Source organism: Trachymyrmex cornetzi, unplaced genomic scaffold (assembly GCF_001594075.2).
Source record: "Trachymyrmex cornetzi isolate Tcor2-1 unplaced genomic scaffold, Tcor1.1 scaffold579, whole genome shotgun sequence".
Taxonomy (NCBI): domain Eukaryota; kingdom Metazoa; phylum Arthropoda; class Insecta; order Hymenoptera; family Formicidae; genus Trachymyrmex; species Trachymyrmex cornetzi.
This window is the reverse complement of record NW_017299892.1, coordinates 74,353-93,043: the sequence shown is the minus strand read 5'-3', so window position 1 is coordinate 93,043 and position 18,691 is coordinate 74,353. Positions and strand designations below refer to the sequence as shown.

Below are 18,691 nucleotides of genomic sequence, written 5' to 3'. Positions count from 1 at the left end.
CTTCGCGGCCTCGTAGCATTGACACTGTATCGTTTATCACATTGAAACATTGACCCGTTCCGCGTGACTGTTTTTCTCTACTTTTACCAATTTTTCCTCCATCGTCTCTCGTCCTTATATTGCTTCTCTTCTTACATAGATCTCTCTCCTACTCTGCTACGAGCTTATATTTCTCTCTTGCCCGTCTCTTCCCTTCTATTATATAGCTCCTAGTTGGATCAGTTCTTCCTCTCTTTCGCTCGCTCGCTCTTTATTCATGTACATGGTGTTCTAGAATTATCATTATTACCTTCAATCACTTCAATAAGCTGAAATAGACAAAAGTTTTATCGCCCATCATGTTCGTGCTTGATCGTTTCTTTGATACTCGATGTTAAATTAATTTTTCCATCAAATCTGTCAAAAATTTTGTCAATCCAAGTAATTTGGTCCATGTATCCTACATGCTGAAGTAGATCGATAAAATTTCTTGGATTTCCTACTTTCAATATTTGTCTGAAGAAGGTCAATCGCTTCTTCAGACATTATGAGAAGTGAAAGAAGTTTTTCGCATTTCCAACGTGTCTTCTCATCGGAAGATCACCCATCTTCCAGTTGCACCACCCTATACGTTCGTACGTTGCGCGCGCGCGCGACCGGCGCTCCGTCCTTGTCCGTGACGCGCGCGCTACCCCCAGCAAGGTGGTGGCGGTCCAGCGTGTTAGCCGTGCGGGATGCTGAATTCGTAGAAGAGATTCAGTCGTATTGCCTGGGCTCTCTCTGTCGCACGGCTAACGCCCGGACGGAGTGTGCGAGGCTGCATCCTCGTGCTGCAAGAGGAGCCCCGATTTCCTCCCTCGGCGAGAGCTCTTCGTCGCGGCGAAAAGGAAATCGAGACGCACACGGTGGGATGGATACGTCCGCGTGAAAGGGATGCGCTACGTGATTTTGCAGGGGTAGCCGGTGGTAAGTAGTACGACTCCGAATTTTCACTCCCCTCTCTTTCTGTCTTTCTCTCTTTTTCTCCTTCTCTCGTTTGCTCAGCTCTACCCTGTCTGATGCTATGCCTGAACTTTAATCAGGCACGTACACCTGTATAATTCCTGAAAATTCGATTTTGAATGCTACGCATATAGGACAATTCAGATTATGAATCGTAACTGTTCAGCTCTTGTCTTTTTCTCTCCAAGGCTATGTTTAGATTTTCACCTAAGTGTCTCCCAGGTATCATTCGATCCTTAACATTCGATAATCAGCATGGATAAAATGATATCTGGGTGATGGAAATCTGAACATTAGACAATGTGAAAAGAAAAAGAAGAAAGATAAACCGTGCAAAAAGTTCAATTCTGGAGTATGGAAAAAGAATATATCTTATATATCTCTTCCTATGAAAGATATGGATAACGTTTCAAATAAAAATGTTAATTAAAATAATATTGTAAGCAAACTAAACACATGCTTTATGTCTTTTCCAATGATTTTCGAGCTATCAATATTAATAACTCCTTTTCATCGTAATTCTACATTGTTTCAATTACTTAAAATTGGGCGTAGACGTTTCAGATAGTTATAAAAACTGAAACCAATTCATTCGCTTTTTCCTTACATTCCATTAAAAATAAAAGGAATGAATTCTTTAATCTGACACTTTGTCCAATATATTGTTCTTACTCTCTGAATTCTTTCAACGGAATCTCACTTTAAAGAGTGGAAATTGAGCCAGTCTTGAAAAAGGGTAGCTCAGTTTTCAATCTTTTGAGAGTAAGATTTCACTCTTCGGAATGAGAGAGATTTGCTCTAAAAGTTTAAAAGATTAGAGGAATGTTTTCTGAAACTATCGCTACTGTTAAATCTGCAGGGATACAACACACATCGTTATGAAGAAAGTTCGACGCTATCACTCACGTTATTGCACATTGCATTATTCAGAGAGATCGTTTGAAAGAGGTACAAGACTGCAATTAGGTGTCTTCCTCTTTTACGTTTATCTTGGAAAATAAAATCGAAAAATAAAGCGCGGATCGATTTGCGGCTACTTGGCGTTTGCGATGGTAAGACGTTGACTAGCACGGAAAGTTGGCAACGAACAGCCCGGTTTTCGTGTTCAAAGATAAACCGTGTGCGCTGATTTTACTCGCGTCGAGAGCGAGCCAAGTGCACTTCGGCTTAGACGAATCATTGTTTCTCTCTGGTTCTCGCTGGTTTTTACGGAAGCTTCACGGAATATTGCTAGCAATTTAGGAGCGATCAATCTCTCGAACCTGGTACAATGTGTTTGTTCCTAACGTAGCTTTTTTTTTATTTTTGCCGAAACTTCGCTTCTAATTTTATAACGCACGTATTGTTAACGGCGGTGATACATTGAATTTTTGCTCAGTTCAATGATCATATTATGTCATCGCATTGCGCTACACGCTTTTGTATTCAATGGTTTTACATTTGTTGAATAATAATTAACGCCGTTAGCGTTTCATGAAAATGGGCTTAAATAAATTTTGTATATCTAATTTCAAAAGCTAAAGAGATGCATTTAGCATTAATTTGAAACTTGAAGCTATCAATGTATATTGAAAGGTACATGATGCCTTGTCAGTTGTTAACAAGTACGATAAAATTAGGCGATTATAAAAATTTAATCGAATTTTCGATCATTGTCTCTACTTTCATTAAATCGAGATAACACAATTAGAGATATTTATGTCTCTTGTATTGTTGGAGAGATGAAATCGCAGCTGTCATTTGAATGCAGAAATATTTTGCCTTGACGGATATATTAAAGCTGAAATAATACTTGAAGATGATGGTGAATAATACTTAAAGACAAGCTACGTTTATAGCATGATATATTATTTGTCATGGCTCACGAATTTTAATGTTTTAAGAAGCAATGTCGTTTTTTGTGTGTAAATATTTAGTAGTAAATCAGTCATAAAAATTCTATTAGAAATTAACAGTATATTATTAAAAAGAGAAAAGAACAGAGAGATTATCTGTAACTAATAATTAATCTATAATTAATAATTGTCTATTTAACAAAATCAAAGTTGCATATCTTTGTCACGTATTATTATGTTAGAAAATTATCCGCTATTGAATTTAGACTTATACTAATTCCAATATAACCAATTCTATAAATTTTAAAGCTAATTGGAAAATTCTTTTAATTGCGATAGAAGAATTTGAATTTAATTCTCTCGAATAATTCTCTCAATATAATATCATTTTCTCGCAAAAAAATTTCTCCGAAAAAGATCTCGAGAGAAATGAGCTATGAAATATTCGAAAACTGAGATTTTAAATTTAAAATGCTTTGCTAAACATTTCTCTGCAATCATTTTTCCAAGCAAAAATATATAACTTTGAATTTGGTCCTTTTTACGCTGATTTTAAACGATGTTTTAATTTTGTCGAAAAGTTATCTAAATAATTGAGTAAATTATTACAAATTTTTCGATCCTCAATGTAACAGCAGATTGAATTTCTATACTTAATGTAAAACAATAATTTTTTGTTCGCTATTTTTAAACATCTATCGTGGTAGAATCAATATGATAGTTCACGTATTTCATTTCAGTTTCGTTTATATTTCCACCCCGTTACCTCGACAACCTTTATATCCTTTTCGAGAGGCTCTTCCATGATATAGCAAATATAATCTCTCTCTCTCTCTCTCTCTCTCTCTCTCTCTCTCTCTCTCTCTCTCTCTCTCTCTCTCTCTCTCTTTCCCCCCTCCCACCCTATCCACTTCTTCCCCTTTATAACCGGCTGTGATGATCTCAATTGGGAATATCCTGTTGAAAAATTCTTCCACGATTGTTCAGCCTTGAAAGACGCTTTTGCATAAAATTATCGTCGGTCGCCTCTCACATCTTTTTCCTCGCTTTCCCTCACCCTTTTGAAGGCTGCTTACCCTTCATCACGACCAAGCATGTATTAGCTTATTCTTCTATTTTTGCGTCAGTGAGATAATGAGATCATAGGCATGAGCACATTATCGACAAAAGATTACTTCCTACCACGAAGAAGTAAATTTACTCGCCATCGACATCGCGTTTTTAAAGCGAGATAACTGCATTTGTCGGATGCTAAATAAAAAAAATTGAAATTTAATCTGATGTTGATCGTTCTTATCGAAACACTTAATCCAAAGCCATTTTTGATAAGTTTTTATGCTCTACATTAAATATTTTTGTAACTTAACTGTTTGAATGAGCAGCGTAATCGCACATTGCTCATTTTTCATATACCAATAACAAGTTCAGCAGCATAAATGTGCTGATAATACGCTCAGCTTCTATCACAATTCTTGATAATTGAAGTGTTTTCATTCAATTAAAAAAAAAAACGAATTAAAAAGTGTAAGTTTTCGATATAAAGAACAGGAAAAAGACGAACGCGCTGATTGGCACTTTCTGCATAAATTTTTATGATTCCTTCGGCAATTTAAACTGTTAAATCAGAAACTCACATTAATTTATTAAATATACGTAACCGCAAATAAAAAACAAGCAACTTTTTCGCAACTCACTTTTATCTTTAAAGCTTAATTTGCAAATAACTTTTTGTTTTAGATTATTTATAACGCGTAAGAATAATTATATATATATATATATATATATATATATAACGGTATATTTTTGTTAGATAAAATATTAAATCTAAAAAATTTTAATAAAAAGAAATACAAAAGCAGGTAAATTGAGAAAAAATATTCCCTTGAATTCAAGAGAATATTTTTTCTCAATTTACCTGCTTTTGTATTTCTTTTTATTAAAATTTTTTGCTCATTAAATTAATTTTCCCTGTCAGATTTTGGAATGGAAATGTCGCTGCAATCAGACATGTTTATCGATTATTGAAGTTTAAGTATATAACATAAAAGCGGTATGTATCTCTTTATAGCATGGATGTTAAATAGATCATCAATTGACGCGGTTGTATTCTAAAACTGTCCACGTGTAAGCGCGTAACGTAAAAGCGCACTTTAAAGGCGTGTTTTAAAAGAGACGTGCCGATAGTTTTCCAACTGCGAGAAACAAACGTACCTCTCATTCTCCCATATATACGTGGCCATGCAAAACTTTAATAATTTAATCTCCAAACGGTTTTTATATGCACCAGAATTGTAAAAGCATCCGACGACGTGCGCGTTCCTATTTAATTCGGTTCAAACGGTTTGCGACAATACTGTCTGAATTTTGCACAAAAATTTCGCATCGAGGGAAACGTCAGCGATATCTCACATAAAGGCTGACATCGATCCCTCGACATTTCATACTTTCGTTCGTGCATTTGCGCTAGAGATAGCATATCTGTAAATATCGTGAACGATATTATCTCTTTCTCTCGGTCTTTGCTCCTTCCTTCCCTTCTCATTACTCATTGAGCGAGCTTATTTCCGCGTGCATTTGTACGTACATGCGTGCGCGTACACGTTAATCCGTCATGTGTGCGTGCACTTGAGTCTCTATTCGTCACGTTCAGCTTCTCGCCCTTCTTGGTCCAAAGAACACCGTCTCGCGCAAGTTAATAATGCAGAACCGTTATGGAATTCGACTGAACTTTATATACGTGACTCGGTGCACCGCGTTCGCCCGGGTCACGACCCTCCACGACCCATCCTGTCCGATATCTGGGGCACACTTGAATTTTAAACCGCGTTATACTATTGCCGTCGCGCTCGATTAGCTTTTTCACGAGAGAGCGACGGGCTGTCTCGGCGCAGACTCCCACGAAATGTGCTCAATAGTAAATGTCAACCTGTATGTCATCGGTCACGGAGTTATCGTGCACGGCTAAAAGAGCTCTCGATATTGGAGAAAAGAGTAGCTCAGCATCATACAATCTTTCTTTCGTAGAAAGAATTCATATTAATCATTCTATAACATCTGTCCTGAAAGAACGGACTGCTGTATTCCCGAGTAGCAGAGTGGCATTAAAGACAATATATTCAAGGTGTCCCGTAAGTTTTTACTAACCGCTTTTGTATAGACAGGGCGGACTAAACTGAGTCAAAAAGTCCTCTACCATTTTGATGATATTTTGATGATTGAGATATTAATTATTAAAAATTGCTGAAAATTGATTTTCAATAACATTTTACTCAAATACTATCAACTTTACAGAAAAATAGCGAGAGACAAAAATTGTTTATTTTCATTTTATAAAGTTCTGAGAATTTTTCCAGAATTTTTTCAGAATTTTTTAATGTTGGTAAAAGTATTTTCTCATGTTGGTAAAAATAAGAAAATGCAATACTAAAAGGTTGATAAAAAATTCTTATAGTTCCATGAGAAGAAAATAAATGATTTCTATTTCTTGCAGTTTTTTTTTTAAAGTTGATAGTATTTGAGCAAAAAATTATTCAAGACCAACATTCGACAATTTTTAGTAATTAATATTTTGTTAACTATTGCGAAAATTGCAAAATGGTAGAAGACTTTTCAATTCGTTTTATCTACACAAAAGCGGTTGGCAAAAACTTATGGGACATCCTGTATAGTCATGTTTAAATTAAAATAGACGTCATTATATCGTCTTTTGATGTTGCTCCACTACTTAGATTAGTAGAGATAAAGCAATCTCAAGAGACAACGTAACGACATCTATTTTAATCTATTAGATGCTATTATGTTGTCTTTTAATGTTACTCTGCTACTTGGGAATGCAACAAATTTAATCAATTTTATATATATATATGTACACATATGTACATATAAAATATAAGTATCTTAAAATAACAATAAGATGCGCAACGCATCTTAAAATTAGCAACTTTTCTCAGAAGAGAATCTTTAAAATTGTAAATTGAACAACGTTTTAATTAGATTATACTTGTACAGTTAATATAAATATATATATAGGAAGATGCCTTTCCGAGTCACAAACACTGGTAGTTCGTGTGTAAATGAATTTATTCATTAATTTCATTAACAAACGTTTCGATCCTCACTTCAGATCCTTATCAATGTATACAATTCGACCACATATCATTGTTCTTCCCGGAACGATGATAATGTTGAGATTAGAGAATGCGAAGTCAATTTCGTATTCTCTAATCTCAACGTTATCATCTTTCCGGGAAGAACAATGATATATGGTCGAATTATATACATTGGTCGCGTTTCAGCAGACTCAACTGTGTGGAGCAAATCCGTGAGCACTCGCTGCTATTGGTGTATTCTTCTAGATCATCCAATAGCAGCGAGCGCTCACGGATCCGTAACAGTTGAGTCTGCTAAACGCGACCAATGATAAGGATCCGAAGTGAGGATCGAAACGTTTGTTAATGAAATTAACGAATAAATTCATTTACACACGAACTACCAGCGTTTGACTCGGAAAGGCATCTTCATATACATAGATTTATTCAACTGAATCTAATTATACTCTATCTATATATATTTTAATATAATACACATTCTAATTCAGAATTTTAGAAATGCTAAAGTTGCTATTTTTGACATATTGCTTTTCTATCAAAGCGGCGATATATGAAAATAATTAGAGTATATTTGCTCATCTATATGCTTCCGTATCAAATCGTTTTTATTTTGACGATTTTAAAACCCTTTTGATGCAATTAAAACAATTTGCTAACGCAATATAATATCTATGAAATAAATTTAATATATTTCGTTAATTAATGTTTCCGATAATATCAATGATTTCTTCTTTCGGAACATATTGTTTTTCCAACGCGAGTTTACGATGGATATCAATTTTTAAATATTAAAGGCCAGGAACTTCTTGTATTGACTAGCTAGTGAAGACATATATACACGGACTTATTTGTACGGCAATGTTAATCAAGGAGACGGAATAATTAACGCAGTATTGATCGCGAGAGCGCGGCTTTACATCCGATTAATCCATGCATATCTCCCTCCGTGTCTCTCCGTTGCCTGGCCGTTCACAAATGTAACGATCCCATTATTAGATTTGTTAAATATATTTATTATTAGACTTGTTAAAAATATATACAATGTGTGTGTTAAGGGAAATGTACAGTAATAAAATATTCAGTTGTATGGATATTTCACAATGCATATTATAATACATACTACAATAGACGTACATCGATGGCGATTACCTTGCCGGAGAGCCGAATGTATACGTAGCATACAAGTACACAAAGTATACATATACAGGGTAGACACATACATATCGAAGATTTTGTCTGTTCACTCGGCATATATAAGCAATGAGCATAATCCTTTTGAACGCGTTAATTTCTTGCATATCGTCTATTTCCCAGTGAGAAATGATAATGGAATCGACATCGATTCGACGTCGATTTCATTGTCATTTCTCACTGCGTTACATCCATTTGCATTTCTTTAACCATTTAAAGGGACCAGAGTGGAAGCATTTCATATCGGTGTATAGAGAATTACAATTTATTAAGTAAGCGATAATTATTATATATACAATAATTCAGCATAAAACAGTTACAATAAGTTATTAAAAATTTAATCGATAATTTCAAATGATAAGGACACAGTGATATATTTTGTATGTGGAGATAGATATGAGCGATCGAACGCGAGAATGTTAGATCAAACAGTCGACTTCCTGACACAGAGGTAGTAAGACGCGCTCCAAACTGTTACAGAATGAACCATTATCTTTAATACCTGATTCGGAGACTTTGATTTTTCTTGCGTTAATCATCCAACCATCTACCAAACATCTTATATGACAAATTCGTAATAATGTACATCCGGTTTGTTAACCATTACATTGCTGTTATGCAGCTTTATATAGCTTTATGTTATGACCAGTGACAAGAAACATCTTGAATGCTTTCTTAATAAAATTGTTCAAATAAAACTGTTATAAAAGAAATAAAAGAACCTATATATATATATATTGTCAACCCAAATAAAACAAAAAGTCATTGTAGCATCAAAGTAATGTTAAAATTACTCCAAAATGATCACTAAAAGTCACTTTTCAATTATTTATAATTCAATCATTTACTATTTAACGTCGTTTTGACGTTACCGTGACTTGTTGTTCTGCTTGGAAAACGAATTTCGTTGAAGAAGACAGAGAGAAAACAACAAATGTAGACGTTTTATTCATTGTGAATGACTGAGACAGTACAAGTACTTTGCGACTCTCCGTAGACGATGGTAGCTATTACGTTACTTTTACTATCAATCATTCAGTTACAGAGCTTACACATCCGGAAGCAGACGAGAGTACGGTCCGAAGAGGAGAATGGGAGTGTACGTGACAGGCGTAATCGGCGTGATCGTGTTCTATGTCGCGGTGCTGGCCGTTGGCATATGGGCCGCCGCGTTCAAGAGGAGGCAAGTTGCGCAGGGCCACTTCCAGGCTGACATGATGCTGGCAAACCGACGTCTCGGTCCGTTGCTCGGTGTCTTCACCCTTATCGGTAATTGTCCTCGAATACCTCACGTAGAAGGGAAAAAATAAATTTTGTATGATCGTTTTGTTACCGATACGTGTTCAACATAAATTTCACTTCGGCAAATCCTGCTTTGTGTCAGTAGAATTTTCCTAACTAAACTTTTTCATGGGAAAACCTAGGAATTTAATCGAAGAGCTTAACTTTACCTGAGAGCTGAACTGAAAGTCATGATGACATTATAAAACAGTTCTAAAATGATTATTAAAAGCTACTTTTAGATCAGTCATGATTCATTTTAAAATGTCATTTTATGTCATTTATTCTGAACTGTTGTTCTGCTGGAGTTGATCCCTTAACCCCGGATCTACAATAGATGTTTTAAGCCTTAAGCCGTAAGAAATTGATCAATTACAATCGCATCCGAGAAGAATAAGCGGCTGTGATTCGCCCATTTCTTATGGCTTAAGGCTCAAAACCCTATTGTAGATCCGGACTAATTCGTTTACGCGATAAACAAAAATTGAAACAATTTATTACGACAAGGGCACTTTGAGTCAACAAATCTATTTATCGCGCTATGTGTGACCCTGGTTAGAATCAGCGTCTATTATGCGGACTTCCTGCTTTGAAACACTTCGAAAAGTCGATGAGGTCAAGGATCAATTTATGTGATATATCGGAATATGCGGATATTATTAAAGAAAAATTGCGTCTGCAAGCTCTCCCAAGGAACACACTAAATCAAGAAAAAATCAAAATGTTAATTTTTTTACTCGTTTTTTATTACAAAATTTGATTGTTTATTGACTTCAAGCATCAAAATAAAATTATTTTGATACCATTTCGATTTTTTGTTGACTTTTGTGTTCCTTCAACTTATTCATGAGTCCCTTCATGATCGATTTGAAGGATTGGTTGGTTTTTCCTCACCCGAGAATTTGATTGGATCGTATTACTTCTTACATTTTCTGTTGCCATCTTTTTATAGCAGTTAAAAAAAAGACATAGAAATACACGAATTAATTTTTCTAATTTCGAGAATTAAAAATCTATATACTTCAAAAAATTATCACGACACAAATGTTAGCCTCTGCAGGCATTGAACTCACTCATGGAACTGATAATCTGCCATGAGATGCCGCGCCCAAAACGCGGCTCTTTTCTAGACTTGTTATATCCTCCGTCAGACTTTACAAAATTATCTTGTAAAAAGGTGTATACGCCTCGACTTTATTTTCTCTCCAATATCGACACATGTCAACCGCTTTGTACTGTATAAGGAGTGACGTCGTAAAAGGAAGTGTAGGTTGCATCTTCACGTCGGCGTCGGTTGTCTTATTTAAAATTCCCTCTCGCCTTCTCGCGGATATATTTCTGACTTTGCTATTTTTAATCTAGCTCCAATTTTCGAGACAAAAGAGATTTTGTGTGTTTGTGAAATGGATTATATCGTTTTCTTTTAATCCATTTTATTTTTATAAGCTACCTGCGTATTTTGCTTTCATTCAACCGTGTCAAATTTTCTCATTTCTCCCCTATACTGCATGTTCTGAATATCTCTTTGCGTTCTCCATTACCGTAATGACCACACCGAGATATGCATCCCTAAAAAAAACGTGATGTCAAGTACATTCCCTTCCCTCTATTCCGTCTCTCTCTCAACGATTCGTTTATTTTTTCCATTTCCTTCCCATTTCTTTCTCCAGTATAAACTGGACAATGAGATAGGAATAATTTACCATGCATTTGTTTCGTTATTTATACGCGTGTAACTTGACACAAAAAAAATTCGCTGACACGACGTACTTTATCTTGGCGTAACAAATCTCGACAGTTGTTGTAATATACGAGAATGAAGAATTTTAATGCAACATATAGAGGAAAGAAGCGGGTTACCATTTTGTTTTATTGAAGCAACTTAACAGATGTTTACTTACTGTAAAACTAAAATGCAGATTTTACAACAACGCAGTAAACTATTAATAATAATAATGACTAATAGTTATGTTATAACGTCTAAACAGATTGTGAAGAAGCGATCATCTTCAAAATTCAAAGCAAACTTAAGATATTATGATATTCTACAATCCTTTAACTCTTTTATAATGGTGTCCTTTCCTCTGTTCTTATTATCGATAAAAATTTTCCTAAGAGTATTGTTTTAATAGAAGGGATAAAAGTACTTTTGCGATTATTTTTACTCATTATATATATGTGCAGCGACATGGGTTGGAGGAGCCTTTGTTAATGGAACCGCCGAGGCCATGTTTACGAGGGGTTTAGCTTGGTGTCAAGTACCCATCGGATACAGCCTTAGCCTGATTTTCGGTACGTCGCACATGGAAACATTTAATATACTTAGACAATGTTGCGATTAATGATTGCAAAAATAGATCTGGTTCCCAAGGAACACATAAAAATCAACAAAAAATCAAAATGACTTTATTTTGATTCTTAACATCAATAGTCAAATTTTGTAATAAAAAATCACTTGACTTTCATGACATCAAGATGAAGTCATTTTGAGTTTCTTTTGACTTGATATGTTCCTTGAGTTTTCGAGTAACGAAATCGCAAACGAATCGAAACTAATAACTCTCTTTAATTGTTCATATCTTCTGTACCATTGATTTTTGTTAATTAATGTCGCATCCAACAATGAATTTATATTGTAGGCGCCATGCTCTTCGTGCGTCCGATGAGGAAGGCCGAGTATGTGACGATGTTGGATCCTTTTCAAGAACGGTACGGCGCGGGCATCGGGGGCTTGCTCTTCCTTCCGGCGCTGTGTGGTGATCTATTCTGGTGCGGCGCCGTTCTAAGAGCTCTAGGAAGCTCGCTCGCCGTCGTTGCAGGCGTCGATCCGAACATCAGTGTTTGCGCGTCCGCGCTCTTGGCGGCCATGTAAGGATAACGGAAACAGTCACGCTCGATATGCTCGATATACGAGGGCTGTTTCTAAAGTTTCGGGAATTGTATGTACAATCGAATTGAAAACATACATTGTAGTTGTTCGATATAGTTCCCATTTAACTTGGACACACTTTATCCCAACTCTCGAAACCATTTTTCTCTCTAGGCCTTCTTCAAAAAACTTTTGAGGAGTATCTTTTATCCATCGATGTATAGCTCGCGTGATTCTTAGAACTTTGGAAACATATATCCTTTGTACATAACTTACGAGACACGAGCAAGGTAAGAAATGCGAAGTGTACTTTCAGATATACAGTCTTCGGCGGATTGTATTCCGTGGCGTGCACCGACGCTCTCCAACTGCTGTGCATTCTGCTGGGTTTAGTGATAGCTGCGCCGTTCTCCATGGTACATCCTGCGGTATCATTTGAAAATCATCTGACCCCGAGGGACTGGCTGGGACACGTGAAAAGTGAGGACATGGGCGAATGGGTGGACGGCATGCTGTTGCTGGTGTTCGGTGGTATACCTTGGCAGGTAATTCGATTCTTCAGATGGATCACGATAAAGTTCAAATCGCATCTGCAAGATTGTTTATTCGATAAATTCGAAACAGGACGAATTGTACCTTAAAATCTTATAATGCTGTTATAAAAAAGAACGTGCCGCTAAGAAAGTTACTAAAGAATTTATCTTCTTTATTTGTTGGAACGTAATAATTTAATGTCGCAGCAAGTTTATATTGTTAACACGTTTTTAGGCGTTCTACTTTTTCTTCAAGCTTTACCCCTTATAGAAATTTAATACCAGTACTGGCCAATTAATTACTTATTTTAAAGTATTGTTAATAGTACTTTTAATACTGAAAATATGTGATTAATTGGCTATAGTACTAGTATTAAATTTTTACAAGGGACTTTTAACGAATTCTATGTATTAAGAGTCTTACAATGTCTTTACGAAAGATACACCGTTTTAAGAAGATTATTAAAGAATTAATTTTATTAATTTGATTTATTTGTTAGGAAGTAATAGTTTAGTATCATTAACACCCTTTGAACTAAACAATCTTCTTCTTCAGGGTTATTTTCAACGAATCCTAAGTATTAAGAGTACTTCTGTTGCAACGACTCTATCAATTGCCTCGATGTTCGGTTGCTTGATACTCGCAGTACCATCAGCTTTAATTGGAGTAGTTGCTCGTGCCACCGATTGGTCCTCGGTACCAGGTTATAACAGAACGTTCACCACGGAGGACGGAAACGCCGCGATGCCGATGGTCCTGCGATATCTCACGCCTCAATGGGTATCTTTTGTTGGTAGGTTTACCATATATCCTAAAATTACTTCTTCGGTCATAAAAGGATTGTTCGATTTTATTTTTTACAATTATATCAATCTTGCTAAAGGTCTCGGTGCGATCTCGGCGGCAGTAATGTCTTCGGCAGACTCCAGTATACTCGCTAGTAGTTCTATGTTTACCAGGAATGTTTACAAACTCACGATACGACCAAAAGTAAGCGTAACTTATGCCGATTAATCGATGGCAACAACAAACATCATTGAAGCTTCTCCTTCGTTACAGGCGTCCGAACGTGAGCTAAATTGGGTCTTAAGAATTGCCGTAATCGCGGTTTCCATACTGTCTACTCTCGTCGCTCTTACGGTCAGCAGTGTTTACTATCTTTCGTAAGTAAACCTACTCTTCTTTATTTTCTTACAACAGACATGCAATCGCTCCTATAAGTGCTCTAAATTATTGCAATGGATTTAAGCCGCAATAATAATTGATAGAAAACATGAGCTGTATCTTTTTCTCAGTTTACGACTTTACTTTTTTTTTTAACATCAATTTTCTATTTCTATATCAAGCCTTTTTACATTTTTTTCACGTATCTATTCGCAAAATTAATTAGCTTATTATTTATTAAATAGATTTAATATTACAATGTTCAATGTGTAAAAATATGTTGCATTTTTGTTCAAAGGTATTTGTGCGCCGATCTCGTCTATGTCGTTCTGTTCCCGCAACTATTAGCCGTTATCCATTGGCCTACTATGGTGGATACTTACGGCTGTTTGGCGGGATATTTTATCGCTATCGTCTTGCGTCTCGGTGGTTAGTGACAACTTCTAATTATTAAATAATTACTCAAACAATATAAATAAGATTATCACACGATATCTAAAGACTTTTAGATTTCTTTTATATATTTTAGCTACATTACAGATTTTTATTACTCCATTACTTGAAAAGATTGGGAAACCTTTTTAATACTTGCAGTAGCCTTATTGTTTCTTTTGCAAATTAAAAAAATTTTTATCTAAAAATATCACCTAAAAATTCAGAACTTTATAGGTAAATTTAAGCTTAAACACGTAAATGTTTTCAGGTGGTGAAAGAGGACTTGGCATACTCCCGTTGATCGAATATCCGTTCTACGATAAGAAGACGCGCACCCAGAAGTTTCCCTTTCGCACTGCCGTCATGATGATAGCCCTCTTCACTCAACTCTTCACTAGTTTTCTCACCAGAACTCTACTTGGCAAAGGATACTTTCCGCAATGTTGCGACGTACTGAACATATACTCTCCCAAGAAGTCCAAGGAGCCGGGCGTTATGCAGAGCAGCTCCGGCGCCACTCTCATGGATTCATCCTCGGTAATTATAAATCATAAATTAAGTATCGTTCGTTTGGCGTACTAGATCGATCAATAACGCACCGATCTCTTTCAGAAATCGACATCGGGTATAGATTCCTGCGATGGCGTCGGCACATGCGTTTACGACGACGAAAGAACCTGCGGCCACGAGGACGCGGTCGATCGCGGCGATGATAACGCGATGACCAACAACGATCTTGCCGAGCTGTCGAAGGCAAAGAGCATCGGGACGTCGGTTGTGCAACGAGCGAACCAGAATCTACAAAATCTGCGTAGCGCGATGCCTACGCCGGCGCGACACGTCTCCATGGCGAGTCCGGTGTACACGCCGATACAGAACGATGCATGCAGAGAACAGATTCTTGCGGTGAGGAATCTGCGGAGTCCTCTTGGTCCCCAAGGCGGAGTACTCTCGCCCACCCGGTCGATCGGTATGCCGGCGACTCCGATCACTCCGTGTGCTCCTTCTTACGCCAAAGTGGGCTGCGAGCTCGGGCCCAGCAACGAGAAGCCGCGGAACAACGACAGGATGAGCATCGTCGAGAGAAGCAACATGGAGTACAATTTAAACGCTCAAGAGAACCCACCCGCCAGCGTAGGTCCTAGGAAGAGCGTCAAGGGCGTGAAGCTCGTCGGTATGGAGGGCGGCACGTTACGGAGACCGTCGCTGCAGGTGAGGGATGACGACCTCGACGTATCGTCGTCTTTATAAAGCCCGGAACAAGTCGGGCCATCGTTTCATTTTTCCGCGCATTTTATTTTGTATCTTCAGTTATTTGTATGAGTTAGTTTATTAAATTCTATATACTGGTTTTACTTACGTGTATGTTTTTTTATTTATCAGCGGTAAGATTGTTCGTAATAAAGATGACGAGAGGTCCCGGGGAAGTCCTTAGAGAGGATACCTTGCGAAGTCTCGAATATCTCCTAGTATTTCCCATCCGTAGCTTCTCTCCCCTTGATTTTAATTTTAATACGCTGATGAATACTACTTTTGTTAATTTATTGTTTTTCTCCGTGTATCGCAGGTTTTCGTTGAAATAAAGAATTTATTAGCAAATGCAATGTAGAGGAAAGGAAGGGATTGGAATACTATTTTATTTTTATTGAAATAACTCAATAGATATATTTATTATGTGATATAACTGCTTTTACTATAAAGTTTGTTAATCAGTAGAGAAAATTAATATAATATATCAATATAAGTAGAGATTCTTCGAGTAAAACGCTAAACTAAAATGCAACTCTTATGCAGTAAACACTAATGACCAATGTGGCCATGTTATAACGTTTAAACAGACTAACAGTTACAAGTAATTTTAACGATCACCCTTAGAATGCATTGCAAACTGTAATACAAGATATCGTGGTATTTTACAACCCTCATCTATTCCATAACCGTCTCCTTTCCTCTACATGATTTTGAAACATTTTATTATCATTTGGCAGAAGATATAAAAAAATCATTATTTGCTTATCTGGATTGCTTAATTGAATTTTACGCATATATTATTTTTATGCATATGTTTGGTTACTTGTTAGTAGCGCAATTGCTCATCAATAAAAATAGTGAAGATCCGGAGGATCCTCGCAGTATGAGGACCCTGAAAAAATCGAGGGTCCTCAGAGAGATCCTGTGCGATCTCGCAATCTTGGCGTTGGCTGTTGGAGTATGTATTGAAGTAGATTTCCCATAGCTTCCCATACATAGCTCCCATGAGACGACATTTTGTGCCGCGTGTCCTCAGAGCACATTCTCACCGACACCGTCGGTGGAACTAGTCAACATTCTGGACAGAAGACAGAGCAGCAGCTCGTACGGACCAGGTTCTCTATCCCCCGTGCCGTCGATGGGGGTAGAGGCATGCAAAACTCATGGGACCGCGGCTGAAGGACAGAGCGGGCCTGATCATTGCAAGATAAAGAGGGGCATCGTGCGACATCACAGGTATCTATGAGGAAACGCGAGGAATGCAAATTAGATAAAAAGATTTCAGAATCTTTCCTTCTTGACGCATAATATCTTACAAAAATCTTAATGTTACAAGTAACAAAAACCTATACACCATTAAAAATTAGATACAAAAATTTCAAAATCTTTCCTTCTTAAACTTACACCTTCACAAAATATATTTTTGAATTTAATTTTGCTTACAACAAATCACAGAATAATAATTATGTACGAAATGACAATGAAAATATTATTCTCTGAAAATTTTTTCTTTTCAATTAAGTGATCTATTTTTCGTAAGATTTGTGAATTTCTCTCGAATTCAACTAAATTTGATTTTATATATATCAATAAATCAAAAAGAATAACATATTACAGTATAATAAAAATTATGTATATACAATATAAGATGAAATGAAAATATTATAATCCTTTATAATAGATATAATGGGGTGCTGTTGAAAATAATATCTTATAATGAATTCTCTCTCTTAAAAGAGAGTTTAATATTCGCTGTAAAAGATCCGATTATTGAACACTCTCTCCGGTTATGTTTCTCAAACGTTTGCGCAGCTTCAATGACACGGGCGACCGAGTGGCGTTGACAACGCTCGCCAGACAGCCGAATTATCCATCGATGCCACTAAGGCCGGATGATTGCCGTATGACATTAGCAAGGAAGGACAAGCGCCTGGCCACAATTGGCAGGCACTCGTCGATGACGAACGAAACGGAGCTCAGCAACACGAGCAGCCTGATTGTCAGTCCCACCTTCAGCATGTACAGTTCTGCCGCGAAAAGTTCTAATTATTTCGTCACCGATGACGAAGCCGTCAGCAGGTTCTAAAACCGGGTTCCGTAACTAATAGGATCTCCAGAACCGAAAACGATATTTATGGACTTTATGAAGTCGAAATTGACACGTTCAGCTGGTGCAAAATATCGTTCCGTAGTTTCCATAGTTTTTCCATTCATCAATTTATATATATTTTTTTTTAGATAGGAGGTAGAGAATAAAATTAAAAGCATGAGGTTTTGTATAAAATGGGCATTGAAAAAGTTTTTCCTGAATAGGAAGAATAAGAACAACGATAGCTATTTTGATTAATCCAGAAATAGTCACCTGGAGTATTTTTATATTTCTATTCTTTACAATCTTTTTAGATATAAAATTCCATTGAAAATCTGCAATATAAAAAACTTTATATCAATTTTTATTTTTTAGAATTTTTATTTTTTACTGACATAACAAGCTATTTAACGTGTTTAACATTTGTTAAGTATCTACTTAATTTTTTCCAGAAAATTGTGAGTAAAGATATTCTAAAATACCGATAAATTAATAATAAATTAATAAGTTAATAATATGTAATATATTGTTAATAGTAATTTTAATTAGCATGTAAAAACATCCAGGTGACCGTTTACGTAAAAAAAAAAAATAAATTGATTATTCTCGAGTTAAGAATACTGAATATAACTTTATTTGTGAACATTGTGTTTGTTATATAAAACAAATCTCTTGCATCAGCTATTCTACTGTTACGTCCCTGTTCTAAGGCATACTTGGAGAACACGAAACAATAAGGACAATCATAAGACCCGCCCCGTCACTCTCTTGGCGTACTCAATCCTGTAATTCTGTTTGTGTTGTACGATGGATCTATCTAGAATTGTCATAAATTTACATATACGGAAAAAAGAGAGATATATATGTGTATATTGAGAGACTGAAGTTTCTCAATCGATGAAATGTATGTGCTGGCTCGTTAGTTAATAGAATTTGTACTGAGCGTTTTGTA

General features: G+C 36.2%; 1 protein-coding gene across 2 annotated transcripts; it reads left to right on the top strand.

Moving 5' to 3' along the window:
- Positions 1–701: 701 nt before the first annotated feature.
- Positions 702–17,933, top strand: LOC108766238 (high-affinity choline transporter 1). 2 transcript variants are annotated; one of them, XM_018515405.1, is made up of 13 exons: positions 702–945; positions 9,156–9,385; positions 11,582–11,689; positions 12,037–12,265; positions 12,583–12,811; positions 13,356–13,593; positions 13,684–13,790; positions 13,860–13,963; positions 14,263–14,393; positions 14,668–14,936; positions 15,012–15,611; positions 16,687–16,886; positions 17,463–17,933. In XM_018515405.1, exons 2-13 carry the CDS (start codon positions 9,208–9,210, stop codon positions 17,734–17,736), a joined length of 2,667 nt encoding a protein of 888 aa, XP_018370907.1. In that variant the 5' UTR covers positions 702–945; positions 9,156–9,207; the 3' UTR covers positions 17,737–17,933. The 2 variants fall into 2 exon arrangements, with proteins under 2 accessions (XP_018370907.1, XP_018370906.1); XM_018515404.1 differs by having other exon boundaries at positions 16,636–16,886.
- Positions 17,934–18,691: the final 758 nt, after the last annotated feature.

Bases quoted from the DNA above. Each gene is read 5' to 3' on its own strand.
- LOC108766238 (XM_018515404.1), top strand. From the start codon at position 9,208: ATGGGAGTGTACGTGACAGGCGTAATCGGCGTGATCGTGTTCTATGTC. The intron at 12,266-12,582 runs GTAAGGATAACG...GTGTACTTTCAG, and splicing joins TCCGCGCTCTTGGCGGCCAT to ATATACAGTCTTCGGCGGAT. The intron at 15,612-16,635 runs GTGAGGGATGAC...GATTTCCCATAG, and splicing joins TACGGAGACCGTCGCTGCAG to CTTCCCATACATAGCTCCCA.